Here is a 13,370-nt window from a genome sequence, read left to right on the forward strand (position 1 = left end):
TTCTTCTTCACCATCTCTAACCATCCAAACCTATCTCTACTATCACGTTATAGAGAGTTTCTTCCTTAGCTCCCCCTTGCAACTTAATTAGAAAGTGCTGTAGTAATTAATGGCAACTTCGACCATTGATGAACAATGAACAGATTGGTTTCAACGTTCAGAAGAAATCAAACCTCTACCACTACTCACATTACCATAAAAAGAAAATGTCTAACAGTACCACCATTAAACACCGATCATCGAAAACCAACCACAACAAATAAGAACCTGAAAATTGTACCACGAGCAAAGCCAATATCAAAACTAACGGTTTGTCATCTTTAGTTATTTTTCCCTTTTTTGGATTCTGTTTTGGCCTTTTGTGTGGTTTATTTCCTAGCGTCGATTTTTTGAAGGTAAGACCTTTTCTCTTTCTCATCTTATCAATGCTAGTCCTGAAAACCAATGATTCAGATATGTGCTTGAGAATAGGAGTGGGAGGGATTATTGAAGACTAATTTGGCAAATGGTGATTGGTTTTTGAATCTGGGATGAAGGTGGTTAGCTGGGAAAAATTTTTCAGAGAGCCTGTGTTTTAGTATTTGAAAATCAGTTTGCTTAGGTGGTAAAGTCACTCTATGGACGTCCATGGGTGGTAAAGAATCTGTTATGATTTCAGGGTGGTTTCATTGCATGCCGCATCTGACAGATCTTCCACTTTGTTCGAGCTTAAACCCATCTCTGTAACTGCAAATTAAAACAACCACCTGAAACGTTGAAGAAACAACAAATGTGGTTCAAATTTCAATGGCAGGCCACTAGTAAACTTAACATTTTCTTTGCATTAGCAATGGTTGTTCTATAATTTAATGTTTATCTGTCTCTACTCTTACCCAATCTCGGTATTGTTTGCCGTGAAAATCCACAGTTCCATATTGATCTGTTTTCTCTGCTTACACCTCCTCAGCTCTATTTCTACCAAAATGGGGATTTGAAGATTTTACAAGTTGTATATGTGCACTACATTGATGGAAAACCAACAGCTTGTGAGGAAGTATTGCTGGAATTAATAGGTGGCCGCTTGAGACATTCTCCTCTTCCCAGCTCACCAAGTGGACCCAGAAGGGGGACTCATTACTCCCTACTTCTTCATTGTGGTACCGAGTAGAAGCGTGATTGCTTTCCACTACGCAATCTGGACTGGTATATTTATTGATGGGAGGAAGAACAGGTACTGATCTTGATTGAATTTTTTGGGTCATATTTTGAAAATTTGAAAAATAATGAGGGGTAAAATAGGCATTTCTCCACTTCCGTTAGGAGATGCAACGATATACCATATTTATAAAACCTGAGGATACTTCAAGGTATTCTTTAAACATGGAGGGCATACCTGGTCCATTTTACAAAACAGCGGGGTGTTTAAGTATTTAACTCTATTCTTAATTTCTTATCCTTAAAAAAACATATGGGTAATTTTTTAGCTTTCATGAGGGAACAGATTACAAGTGGATGACACCATGAATGACTAACGTCATAATGCCATCACTAGTGAGCAAAACAAACCTCGCTGTCAAATAGTAGTCCCATGGACCCCTTGCCTAAAGCTCGGTTTGGGAAATATATATAGTGTAAATACATACAAAATAATATAAAATATAAGATTTTGCCTTCTACACATTTGCATTTGTATTCTTTTCAAAATGAGCCTAAATCACATCTCACTATCTCAGTCCTATATTGAGAATATTTTTTTATGAATGACAAAATCAAATATGAGCAATGTTTTCAATACAAATCCGGATTCTCCATGCACATGGACCTAAAGACTAGGCTTATCAAATGAGTTCTTCCCATGAATTCAGATTTGCTCCTCACAAGACGTCTCACACCAACCTTACACATCTAAAACATCTCCATACTTTTAAGTTGTCATGTATAGGAAGATGTTTCCAATGCATGGCTATAATGTGTTGCGAGGTTTGTGAATCACCTTGTGACAAGCAAATATCTCAATTCATTAATTATATGAGACACTGATTTACATAGACGTAAAAGTTTGGGTTCTGGATGAGAGCAAGGTTTAGCTGAATGCTTTAGCTGTTCAGCATCTCGTGGAACCAATGCTAAGGTTTCATGACAGTATTTAAATACATGGGGCCCGTATCTTTTATAATGGGACCCATGAATTTATTACTGGTATGGATTTTTGTCATTGGTTCCACAGCCCGCTGAACAGCTAATCCTAATTCTCTAAATACATTGCCATGTGTAATTAATTACCTTATCATGCATGAGTGTCCATAAACATTCAAGGTATAAACTTTGGCTGCTGGGAATGTTGGGCATGATATATTAACCCATTGCTTATTTTTTCTTTGATTAGGCTCAGTTTAGAAAGAATATAAATACAAATATGTATAGTACAAATAGATACAAAATACTATAAACACAAGGTTTTGCACTCTACATATTTGCTTTAAGGATAAGTAGATTGCACTTTTCATCTCATAATTCTGAGTTCTATTGAAAACTTTCAACATTTCAAAATTTCAAACAACTCCACCTATAACACCAATACCTGCCTATGTATTATTGATATCAATTCCGAACTAGCACCTACCCCAACTGTCAATAGAGCCAAGATTTTTTAGGGTGGACTAAACAGTAAAAATCCCTTATATTTTATACTCCTTCCAAACTAAGCCTCAAAGGAAAATGGAGGTCAATTATTGTTTTACCCCACACCCATGATAACGTGTCATGTCATGTCTGGTCCCTAGGCTGTAGTCCTGTTGGATAGCCCAAGCTCTACAGCAGCTACAGCCAAAGCTTTTGAACCCATAGTTATAATGTTAGCTGGGTGCTCCCTAATCTTGAAATCATTGAGAGTTGAAACCATTGACAATAGCGCAGTAGGGTCTCTGGTTCATTTTAGGGGGTGTTCTGTTTTTGGATTTTGAGAAGGGGGAAAAGTTGGTTAATGAGGTTTTGGTTCCCATTAATCAAGAATATCATTCTCTTTTTTTTAGATTAATGTGGGGATTAGGAAAAGCTTGTTTTCTTGCCACCTTTAATAATGGATTTTTATAGTTAAAATGGTCATTTTTTTTTTATTTGGGAAATAAAAGAACATGGATAAATACACTTAACTGGGTAAGTATTTCTCAAAAAAAACTTATTCAGATAACTGCATTTACCCGAATAAATAACTTACCGAAAAGAAAACAAGGCCTTAATGGAGACTATGAATCAAATCATGCCCATGCGTATTGAGGATGGCCACCCCCAGTTGTGTAGCCCCATTTAGAAGCAAAAGGAAAAGCTTTGTAATCTTTGGGCTGTGAAAAGTAAAATATCCAAACACCGATCTTTGGTGGAAACGTAAAATAGCCACCCCAAAAATGTAGGTAAACAAAAGTAACAGAATGTTCTGAATAACGGTTGAGACTTAGGCTATGTTTGGTTTGAAGGAAAAGGTAGGGAAGGGTAAGTCTCAACAACCTTAGTGTCCATGAAATGCAACAAAATGAACAAAAATGTTCTGAATAACAGTTGAGACCAAGGATAATAGAGATTCCCTCCCAATCCCCTACCCCAACTCCCCAAGTGAGATCACAGCCATACCTAACTACCAAATGGGCTTGCCTCTGCCACAATAAATCCCTCTACTGATCACAAACCACGCACAACTCTTGCTTCCAGTACTCTCAGTCCATAATCATTCTGTGACGCCAGCATTCAAACCGACACTACTGCTTCTCTCTCCGTCTCCCTCATTCTTCCAGACTGTTTTATCTCTAGTCTTTTAATTTCTCTGTGAGAGGAGAGGAGGACTATCGTACGTTCTTTCTCCAAGATCTGCTAACCTAGTTTGGGTCCAGTTGGTTCTGTACTGGCCAAGTGGCGATCCATTTCTGACTGACGTTGGTTTCTTATTTGGAGTCTTTTGAAATTGTGATACAATTTGATGAGTTGGGGCACCGTAATTTAATTTGTTTTTCAAGTGATGATTCGTGTTTTGGGGAGGAAGGGACAGTTTCATTTGGCCACATACGTTTTGAGAATCGAGAATAATTAATAGCTGTATTATCATCCTATTTTATTTGTGAAATTGATGAACTTCCTTCTTTTTAATAATAATTTCTCCAGTTACTATTGGCGCCGCTAGGGCTGCGTTTGTTTAGCTGACAAGAATCTTCTTTTACAAAGTCAGTATCTCCTTCGAATTGAAGAACCAGCACCTATCCCCAGCCAGCTGCCGGCCCCCGCAAAATGAAGAACCAGTATCAGCAACAACAACAACAACATCAACGACAATCACCACGAAGCTCCATAGTACCCAAGCTCTTCAGTGCCCGGTTACAGATACTGAACCCTCTTTCATATTTCGTTTTCTTTGGCTTGGGTTTGGCCCTTGGAGTCGTAGTAGGTTTCTCTCTAAAGGATTCGCCATTCAATTTTCAAGTCAGCCTGTTTCCTGTCTCTTCTTCGCCATCATCACTGTCAGTGTTACCTCTAGTACCGCAGAAACAACCATCCTCGGCGGCGCGCATTGGGTTGAAAGAATATTTGAAACCGCCTACTGTTATGCACGACATGGACGATGAGGAATTGCTGTGGAAAGCATCAATGACGCCTGGGGTACGTAAATACCCTTACAAGCGGGTTCCAAAGGTTGCCTTCATGTTCTTAACCAGGGGACGATTGGCAATGGCTCCTCTGTGGGAGATGTTCTTCAAGGGTCACGAAGGCCTCTACTCAATCTACGTCCACTCCAATCCCAACTTCAATGAATCAGAAGCTGAGAGTCCTGTATTTCAAGGCCGGAGGATCCCCAGTAAGGTAACTTTCATTTTTGTGACTAGTTTCTCTACACAAGTAATTTGAATTCTATTTTGGCTTTTACATCTTATTGCATGCCTGGTGCCTTCCAGTTCAACGCTCTACCAAATATGAACCAGAAGATAAATTTAAGATAGGAAAATCTAAATAATGCCTTGTAGTTTGACTATTCTTTTGTTTCTAAAAAGAAAAGTTTCTGCCTTTCTGGGTTAAACTCGTATGGTTAGACATAGAGAAGCTCAAAAATGTGCACTGTTTACATACACGGTTCGATCGGTTTACCAAATTGGGTCCCCAAGTAGTAGTAACAAGGGATGATAAAAGCAACTGGTTCCCTGAAGAAGAATAATAATTTCGTTGGGTTCATTGCTAGGAATCCAGTCAGGCAAGGAATCTACTCAATCTAATCTAAAAATTCTTTTCTTCTTGTTATGTGAGCTCTAGTTGTCTCTTTCTTCAATGGTGCAATTCCCTTTAGTATGTAACCATGAATATCTTATTGATGAAAGCGGACAAAAATGAGAGTGGGAGAAGAAGAACCAACTTCAAAAGCCAGCCATAATAAATAATAGATGTAGCGCTTAAGCCACAGATAGCTAGATTGCTTTCTGATTTGAAACCATGAGCAGTGCCGCAAGGAACATGGAAGGCAGAGAAATTTATTAGGAAACTGTCCGTAGGAATTCATTTGCTTCCTTGGGAAACTTATAACGTATTGAACAAATCTCTAGCTTGTGCAATGACCAATTAACCCAGATCAGAATTTTATAGGCAAAGTACAGGATGTGATTTATAGGGAGAGAGGGCTGGTATTAGGGGGGCTGGAATTCAGGATTTGCATCGTGTGTATCCGTACTTGTCCGTTCATTTTAATACTCCACAAGACAACACTATGAAGCTGTGATCAAACTTTTGATGTTAGACAGATAAATAAACTTTCCACCAAATCAGTACTAGCCTCAGGCCTGAGGCCTATGCTCACTAGCGCTCTCAATCTCTCTCCTCCCTCCACCCACGGCCAGTCGTCCCCGGTCTTTATCACCAAATTAATAAACTAGTAGGCAAAACATGATAGTAAGTGGCTTGTAAAGGTAAATTATTATATAGGAAAAAATTTGTAAAAGTTAAAATTTTTAATTAAAAATTTATTAGAAAAAAGATTTATTTAAAATAAATAAAAATTATTGATAATAATATATTTAATTTAATAAAATAAAATATTAAATAAATAAATAAATAATTATGGCCATTATATTAGGTAATAGAGTGAAAGAGGGAGAGATGACTTTTGTCATTGTATTTTTGTTTTATATAGTGGAATAGTTGTAAATAGTTAAATAATAATTAATTTAATTTACTAAATAAATAAATTTAGTAAAATAAATGAGATAAATAGGAATCAAGTGAGAGAGTAAATATATACACTATTCTATGTCTTACTTTGCTAGCAATAATAATTTGTTAGATTATTAAATTATTAACTAATTAAATAATTTAGTAAAATAAGTAAATAAATAAATAAAACTTTATGTGTTATTAACGCAAGATTGGTAAAGGCTATCCCAAATTATTTAACTAATTAATTTAGCGTTGTTAATGGGCCGGGATGAACTATCGAGCTACTAAGCCCATGAACAAGCTTAACCCGATTCGTGGCCCATGGCATGGCATGGGCCCGTGCGGGCTCGGGATAAAATAAAATTTTAAGATATTTTTAATATTTTTATCTGCTTTTTAAATTTATGTTAAACTTTTCATTATTTTTTCAAAATTTAAAAAAAAACAAGGCTTAGCTTGGTTCATGGCCCAGCCTAGCCTAAGACATGACTCACAGACCAACTCGACCCGTGGCATGGCATGGGCCCGCGTAGGCTCTGGTTGTATATTATATAAAATTAATATATTAATATATATATAATTTTATTTTCAATTTTATTATTGCTTATATAAACAATTGTACACATCAAAATTCATATAAAATAAAATTTTAAGGTTGTTTTTAATTTTTTTGTCTATTTATTTTAATTCATGTTAAAATTTTTATTATTTTTTTTCAAAATTTTTAAAATACATGGCTTATCTCGGTTTGTGGCCCAACTTGGCCCATGGCACAGCATGGGTCCGTGCCGGCTTGGGTCGTATATTATATACAATTATATAATATATAATTTTATTATATTATTTCATTTTATTATTGCATATATAAACAATTGTATACATCAAAATTCATATAAAGTAAAATTTTAAGTTTTTTTTTTTTAATTTTTAATCTATTTTTTAATTTATGTTAACTTTTTCGTTATTCTTTTCAAAATTTTTAAAAGCATGGACTATCCCAGTTCGTGGCCCGACCTGGCCTAAGACTTGGCCCGTGGGCCAATCTGATCTGCAGCACGACATAGGCCTGTGTGGGCTTAGGCCAAGGGTTGTGTCGGGCCGACCCCTAAAATATCCTAGGGAAGGGAATCACGACCCACAAGGCATGGCCCAACACGGTCCGATTGTAAATAAAATGAGAGATAAAGATAATTTTTAATAAATATGAAAAATGTAAAAATTTAATGGCATCATTATAAATAATTAGCTGTGGCACCATTATAAATAATTATATATTTAGTATCAAATATGAAAGAGAAAAGGAGAAAAGACAAGTTATGATTATTTTTTTTTGTTTTATTTAATAGTATTATTATAATTAATTAAATTTGTAAAGGTAATAGCTAAAAATATGAAAAGAAAAGATTATAAGATTTCATTTAGGTTATATAAACAACATATTTCATTTGGTAAATACACAGCAATGGGCCATAAAACCTCTTACTTTTAGGTTATAATTTTATATATATAGATGGCATGTTGTTGCTTTTGGCCATGGTGGCTGCATTTAGACAACGCTGCCCATTGCTTACGCATCATCCAATTAATAGTAAAGGCTAATAAAGCATGAGGGAATGGGATGAGAACTCAGAACAACCTCCCCCGGTCCAAGCTGACTTATGCGTCGGTATGAAGTCATGTCAACATGGAACCAATAGGTCCAATACAAACAATAGAAGCATATAAAATATATATTAACAAGGTCATATATGGGGATCGGTTTATCCAGTTGAGTGCTTTTGCAAATTGCAATATTACACTTGTTTCTGTAATTGTCAATGGATCGGGTCTGATCCGGGAATACAGGGTGGAATCGTCCTGGCCCGATTATAATTGGGATACAAAATTCAGAACCAATGTTTCACCGTGTTGTTGATCCAGCCAATTGAACTGTTTGAATTGTTAGTTGATCATGATTCTAGGTTTAATTTTAGTAAAATCTATTATTTGGTTGAAAAATCATTCAATTTAGGTGGTTTGACCATTGATCTGTTCGACCTAGTGATCAGTTCAAGGGTAATGTGTATGCAAATTTTTGAAAACCACAAATTTGCGCTCTATTATCCGATTGGGGTGATTTTTAATTTTTTGCTTTGGAGTAACTTTTCAATATCTATGTGTTCCAGGGAGCCGCAGACGCCTTATCCCACTATTTTCATGAAAAAAAAACTTTTTTAGCCTTAAATTGCAATTAAATATAAAATAATATATATATATATATGTATATATTACATGTAAACTATAATTATACATTATTTATTGATAAAATACATACATACATATATATAGTCTGACCCATTTAACCTGAACAGCCGAACTGGTGACCCATGAGACAAAAAGCAATTCGGCCTCTGGTTCGGTTTTTAAAATATTGTTTGAAACTAGAACCGAACCAATTATTAATTATTAATTGGATAATTGAGTCGAACCGGGTATAATTGGTTTGATTTTGTTTAGTTCTATTGAGTAGATCTGATCCATTATATTGACAGCTCTATCTATAGAAGAAAGCCTAAGCCTGAGCAATTAATGTTGTTCATGGTGTTATGAAACAGGAGGTGCAATGGGGAAAATTTAACATGATACAAGCTGAGCGGCGCCTACTGGCAAATGCCCTACTTGACTTTTCCAATCAAAGATTCATTCTGCTATCGGAGGCGTGCATTCCCCTCTTCAATTTCTCTACCGTCTACAACTATCTCATTGGATCTAACATGACATTTGTAGAGGCTTACGATGAACCAGGCCCAGTGGGTCGTGGCCGATATAATCACCGGATGAAGCCACTTATCACCCTCGATCAATGGCGAAAGGGTGCTCAGTGGTTTGAGATGGACCGAGACCTCGCCATCGAGATAGTCTCCGACGTCAAATATTTCTCTGTGTTTGGGAAATACTGCAAAGGTTCATGTTATTCGGATGAACACTATATACCAACATTTGTGAGTGTGAATTTCTGGGAGAAGAATTCAAACAGAACCTTGACTTGGGTTGATTGGTCAAGGGGAGGACCGCACCCTACTAGGTTTATCAGAACAGATGTAACTATTGAGCTTTTAGAGATGATGAGGACTGCAACAACTTGCAAGTACAATGGGAATACAACCAACATTTGCTATCTATTTGCAAGGAAGTTCTATCCCAATTCTTTGGACAGGTTGTTGAGGTTTGCTCCAAAGGTCATGATGTTCAACAGCTGATGTGTATACAAAATTTCTCGGTCACATATTGATTGATTTGTAGGTCTGTTGATAATTTTAGGTCAGCACAAGGAAATCATGTTCTAGTTTAATTTCCTTGTGCAAAATTTCTCTTGTTCATTTAGGGCAGATTGAAACCCTATTGTATAACATGGTTCTTCACTATCTCTGAGGACTCCTAACTCATAATCTTGATTGGTTCGACGTGTGAATAGTAGGGAAGAGTGGTCATGTATCTCTAACGATAAAGTTACATAAATTTCCATATTTTAGGTTGTGTTTGAATGAGAAGGAAATGGAATTGTGTACAAATTCTGAAAATTTCCAGGTTTAGCCATTTGAATCTAATTATGCAGGAGAGTGCAATTCATAAATTTGTGAAATTTGAATTTTCAATCATGCATTGAGAAATCAGAATTGCTGCTAAGTTTCCATCCAGTTCAGCAGGACTAATTTCCCCCATTCTGAGTTGTGCAAGTCCACAGGTGCTTTTGAATCGCAAAAAGAAAGTTTGGGTACACACAAACATTTTATACTTAGTCTCTGAGGATTCACTTGTAAGTATCTTCATATAAGATGTTTAAAATTATTCATTTTTTAGGGGACATACCAAACTTTTCATTGTCAAAATACTAAACTAAAGGCTTGCCAAATATGGAGTATAATTGGGTCTTATTGGGTCAGAGTCAGATCTTTGATAAGCTAGATTGATGACACGGTTGGTTCTAGTTCTAGTACTTGTAGGAGTGCATTTGCTTGTCTTCTCATCTTCTGATCGGGTTGAAGATGGGCCTGTCCTGCCATGAATTAATGCAATCCGATAAAGGATATAAGTTGGGCCGGGAAGGTAACGTCTAGGTTAATTAGCCCGAACTTAACCCGAATTGTTGAACCCAAACCCAACTTTTATGGGTTGGGTTGGCCTAATTTCCTCACATCATTTTGTTGAAACATTCTTGATTCAGTAGATAATTGAAGTTTACTCGTTTTAACATTATCATATTACAATAGGGTGCAACCTTGCAAGTTTGGTACCTGGCTTTAAGAATTTATGCTTTATCGAGCTCGGGCCTTTGGGCTTGGGCCATTCAAATTTTATATTATACTAATTATTTTACCTTCAAAATATACATATGCGAATACACATATTGTAAAAGCATCATATATGTTTTGCGTGCGTGCATACATACATATTTATATATCGCGTTCAGGTTGCCCAAGACCTCAGCCTTAAACCACCACAAAATTAAGTTGGTTTCATATTTTGCAATCCTAACCTGAACCCCCTAATAACTTCAACTCGATCATATCCAATCCTATATTTTGCGTTGGGTTCAGGTTAATCCTGTGCAAGTTGCACCCCTGCCCTGAATCCAATCCTAGACTCCAAGTTGCCTCTTGTTAGGGCAATCCAAACCAATGAATACTTTCGACTATTTAGGACTGGTCCAATTCAATATGTCTATACCGTCCAATCCGTTAAAATTGGTTTTAATTTAGATTGGTCCCAACCTAAACCTAGTCCATTGGCACCCATATTTTTATCTTCTGTAAATGGACTGGACATTGGTTTAATCCAACTTAATCCATTATAAACCCATTACAGATGGACCAGGTCCAATCCTATCCAATAAATACTTTGTACCATTAAGTCTGGATTGGTCCAGTCCAATATGTCTTATTGGTTCGTCCAACCGTGCAAATTGATTTTGATTCAGATACAGTTCAATCCGTACCTGGTCCATTGACACCCCTACCTCTTGTCGAGTCAATAAGGTAGAGTTGGTTCAATTGGTAAAAAGGTGATAAAATTGAAGAAAAAGTAGCCATGCTATCTATGGTGATTTCTGGGGATTAGGGATGCCAATGGGTCAGGTTTGGCATGTGTTTGCTTCAACCCTAACCCAACCCTACAGTGCCTCAACCCGAACCCAACCTGACACGTCTTAAAATACATGATTTCCTAACACGACCCGACCCTATAGGGTCTAATCTGATACTGATCCAACCTGACCTGTAGCATTTCAATTGTATTTTTTAACACATTTTGAAGACTTAAAAGCCATTAATTTAACTTTGAAAATTGTTTTATAGAATCTAAAATGTCACTTTAAAGCTATAGAGTTAAAAGTCAAAAAGTTACAAGAATACTTTGTATATACGCAGTGTATCATGACCCAGCAGGGCGAGTCAGCCAAAACCTAAACCCGACTTGGGTTGAATAAGCAAAACCCTAACCTGACTCTAAAGCCAAATATATTGACCTATATAGGGTCAAGCCAGGTTTTACCATTCAACCCGATCCATCGAATACGTACCAGCATTGTTTGTGCCACTTGTGAGTTCTCATTTTTCAATAAATAACTTGCTAATGACCACCCCCATACTTTGGGATCCACTACTTGTGATGAATTTGGGTTTGATTTTCTTTGTTATAGATGATCTCCTATTGTTTTCTTTGTTATCTAAAAGAATGAGACGCACATCAATTAACCAATTGAAAATCTTTATGGTGAATCAATTATTTGAATTAGGAAATTTAATTAGAAGGGTGGTCATTATCGGTATTGGTCCCTCATCGTTTGAAGTGAGCACATTTTTAAGAAGTGGAGGTAACCCATGTATTCGATACTTCTTTCTAAAGGGAGAGGCAGCCATGTCTAAGTGGAGGTAACCCTTTAAGGCTCTAGACTTCTACTCGTTGTGACAAGTAGGTATTTTCTTTAATACAACCTTCAATAACTACACGTTTCTTAGATTTAATTATACAAAACAAACATTTCCCAATTAATAGATATTTTGTGCAAAAACGAGAAGAATTTAAGAAGCTTATTAATAGAAAGATGTGAGAACTGATAGAAATAAAGCAAGATAAGAAGTTCGGAAGTAAATGAAATGGTAAATTCAATTGAGAGAGATGTGAATAGAGAAAAATTTGTGTTTGAATAAAATTCAGTTAAAATGTATGCTTGACTAAAGAAACAGTAGCGAGGGGGCCTTGCTTTGCAGGGGCTTTGAGAAGGGAAACACAAGTGTGCACATTGCATATTAGAAAAGGTACCAATGATCAACACGAGGAAGCTTAAAATTTTGTGTTCTCTCTCCAGTCTCAGTCTATACCATATTAAACGCTGAAGTTGAATATAGGGGTGGTCATTTTTAGCTCGGCCTAGCCGAAAAATTCTAGGTTTGGGCCTAAGTTTTGTGTTAACGCTCTAGGCCCTTGCCTGCATTAACCCCACAAATTTTTAGTTTGAGCTCGGGCTCAATACTTTAGGCCTACTTCAAGTTTGAATCGACCCAAAAATTCCAGTTGGGTATAGGTTTGGTGTTTAGGTCCAACCTAAGCCCACAAATTTCCAAGTGGGCCCAATACTTCAAGTCTAACCCAACTCAAAAATTCAAGGCATGGGCCAAGATTTTGTGTTCAGGCTTAGCCTAGGCCTAGGCCTATGTTAGGTTTACAAGTGTCCAAATTGGGCTTGTGCTCAATACTTCAAGCCCAACTCAAGCGCGGCCTAGATGTAAACGTAATAAGAAGACTTAATTAACTAAGTATATATAATTAATCAAAAAAATATTAAAAACATTTATTATCTTGTAAATAATAGTAAAAATATCCATAATATTGAAGATAAGTGAAAATAGGAGTGGTTGAATTCTTGGGGAGAGACATAGAGTGTTTTGACAAAGAATGGATTAAAATATTAGTTTGCTTTTGTTCAATCAAATTATATTGAGATGTTAAAGAGAGATAGATGAAAAGGCCTGATTTGGCCCAAAAATTTTACCATTGGGCCTATGTTTTGCGTTCAGGCTTGGTTCAGACAAAAAATTCCAAGGTTGGGTATAGATTTTATGTTTAGGCCAAGTCCAAGTTGGAGCCTACATTAAGCTTGCAAATTTCAAAGTTGAGTTTGGGTCTAATACTTTAGGCCCAACCCAAGTCCGACCCTAGCTCAAAAATTC

At 36.4% G+C, this 13,370-nt stretch overlaps 1 protein-coding gene across 3 annotated transcripts; it reads left to right on the forward strand.

The window, feature by feature from the left end:
- Positions 1-419: 419 nt before the first annotated feature.
- LOC104602574 (glycosyltransferase BC10-like) lies at positions 420-9,713 on the forward strand. Of its 3 annotated transcripts, none has more exons than XM_010266307.3 (3): positions 420-1,210; positions 4,132-4,824; positions 8,757-9,713. In XM_010266307.3, the coding sequence occupies exons 2-3, from the start codon at positions 4,255-4,257 to the stop codon at positions 9,399-9,401; spliced, it is 1,215 nt and encodes a 404-aa protein (XP_010264609.1). In that variant the 5' UTR covers positions 420-1,210; positions 4,132-4,254; the 3' UTR covers positions 9,402-9,713. The 3 variants fall into 3 exon arrangements, with proteins under 3 accessions (XP_010264609.1, XP_088756066.1, XP_088756067.1); XM_088899940.1 differs by having other exon boundaries at positions 4,192-4,824; XM_088899941.1 differs by having other exon boundaries at positions 4,196-4,824.
- The last annotated feature ends 3,657 nt before the right edge of the window (positions 9,714-13,370 follow it).

The sequence above is a fragment of the Nelumbo nucifera genome, chromosome 3, assembly GCF_055504915.1.
Source record: "Nelumbo nucifera cultivar China Antique chromosome 3, China Antique-T2T, whole genome shotgun sequence".
NCBI lineage: Eukaryota > Viridiplantae > Streptophyta > Magnoliopsida > Proteales > Nelumbonaceae > Nelumbo > Nelumbo nucifera.

What these genes read in the sequence shown, in the direction of transcription:
- LOC104602574 (XM_010266307.3), top strand. Translation starts at nt 4,255, where the DNA reads ATGAAGAACCAGTATCAGCAACAACAACAACAACATCAACGACAATCA. An exon ending in GCCGGAGGATCCCCAGTAAG is followed by an intron (nt 4,825 to 8,756) that starts GTAACTTTCATT and finishes GTTATGAAACAG; the next exon opens with GAGGTGCAATGGGGAAAATT.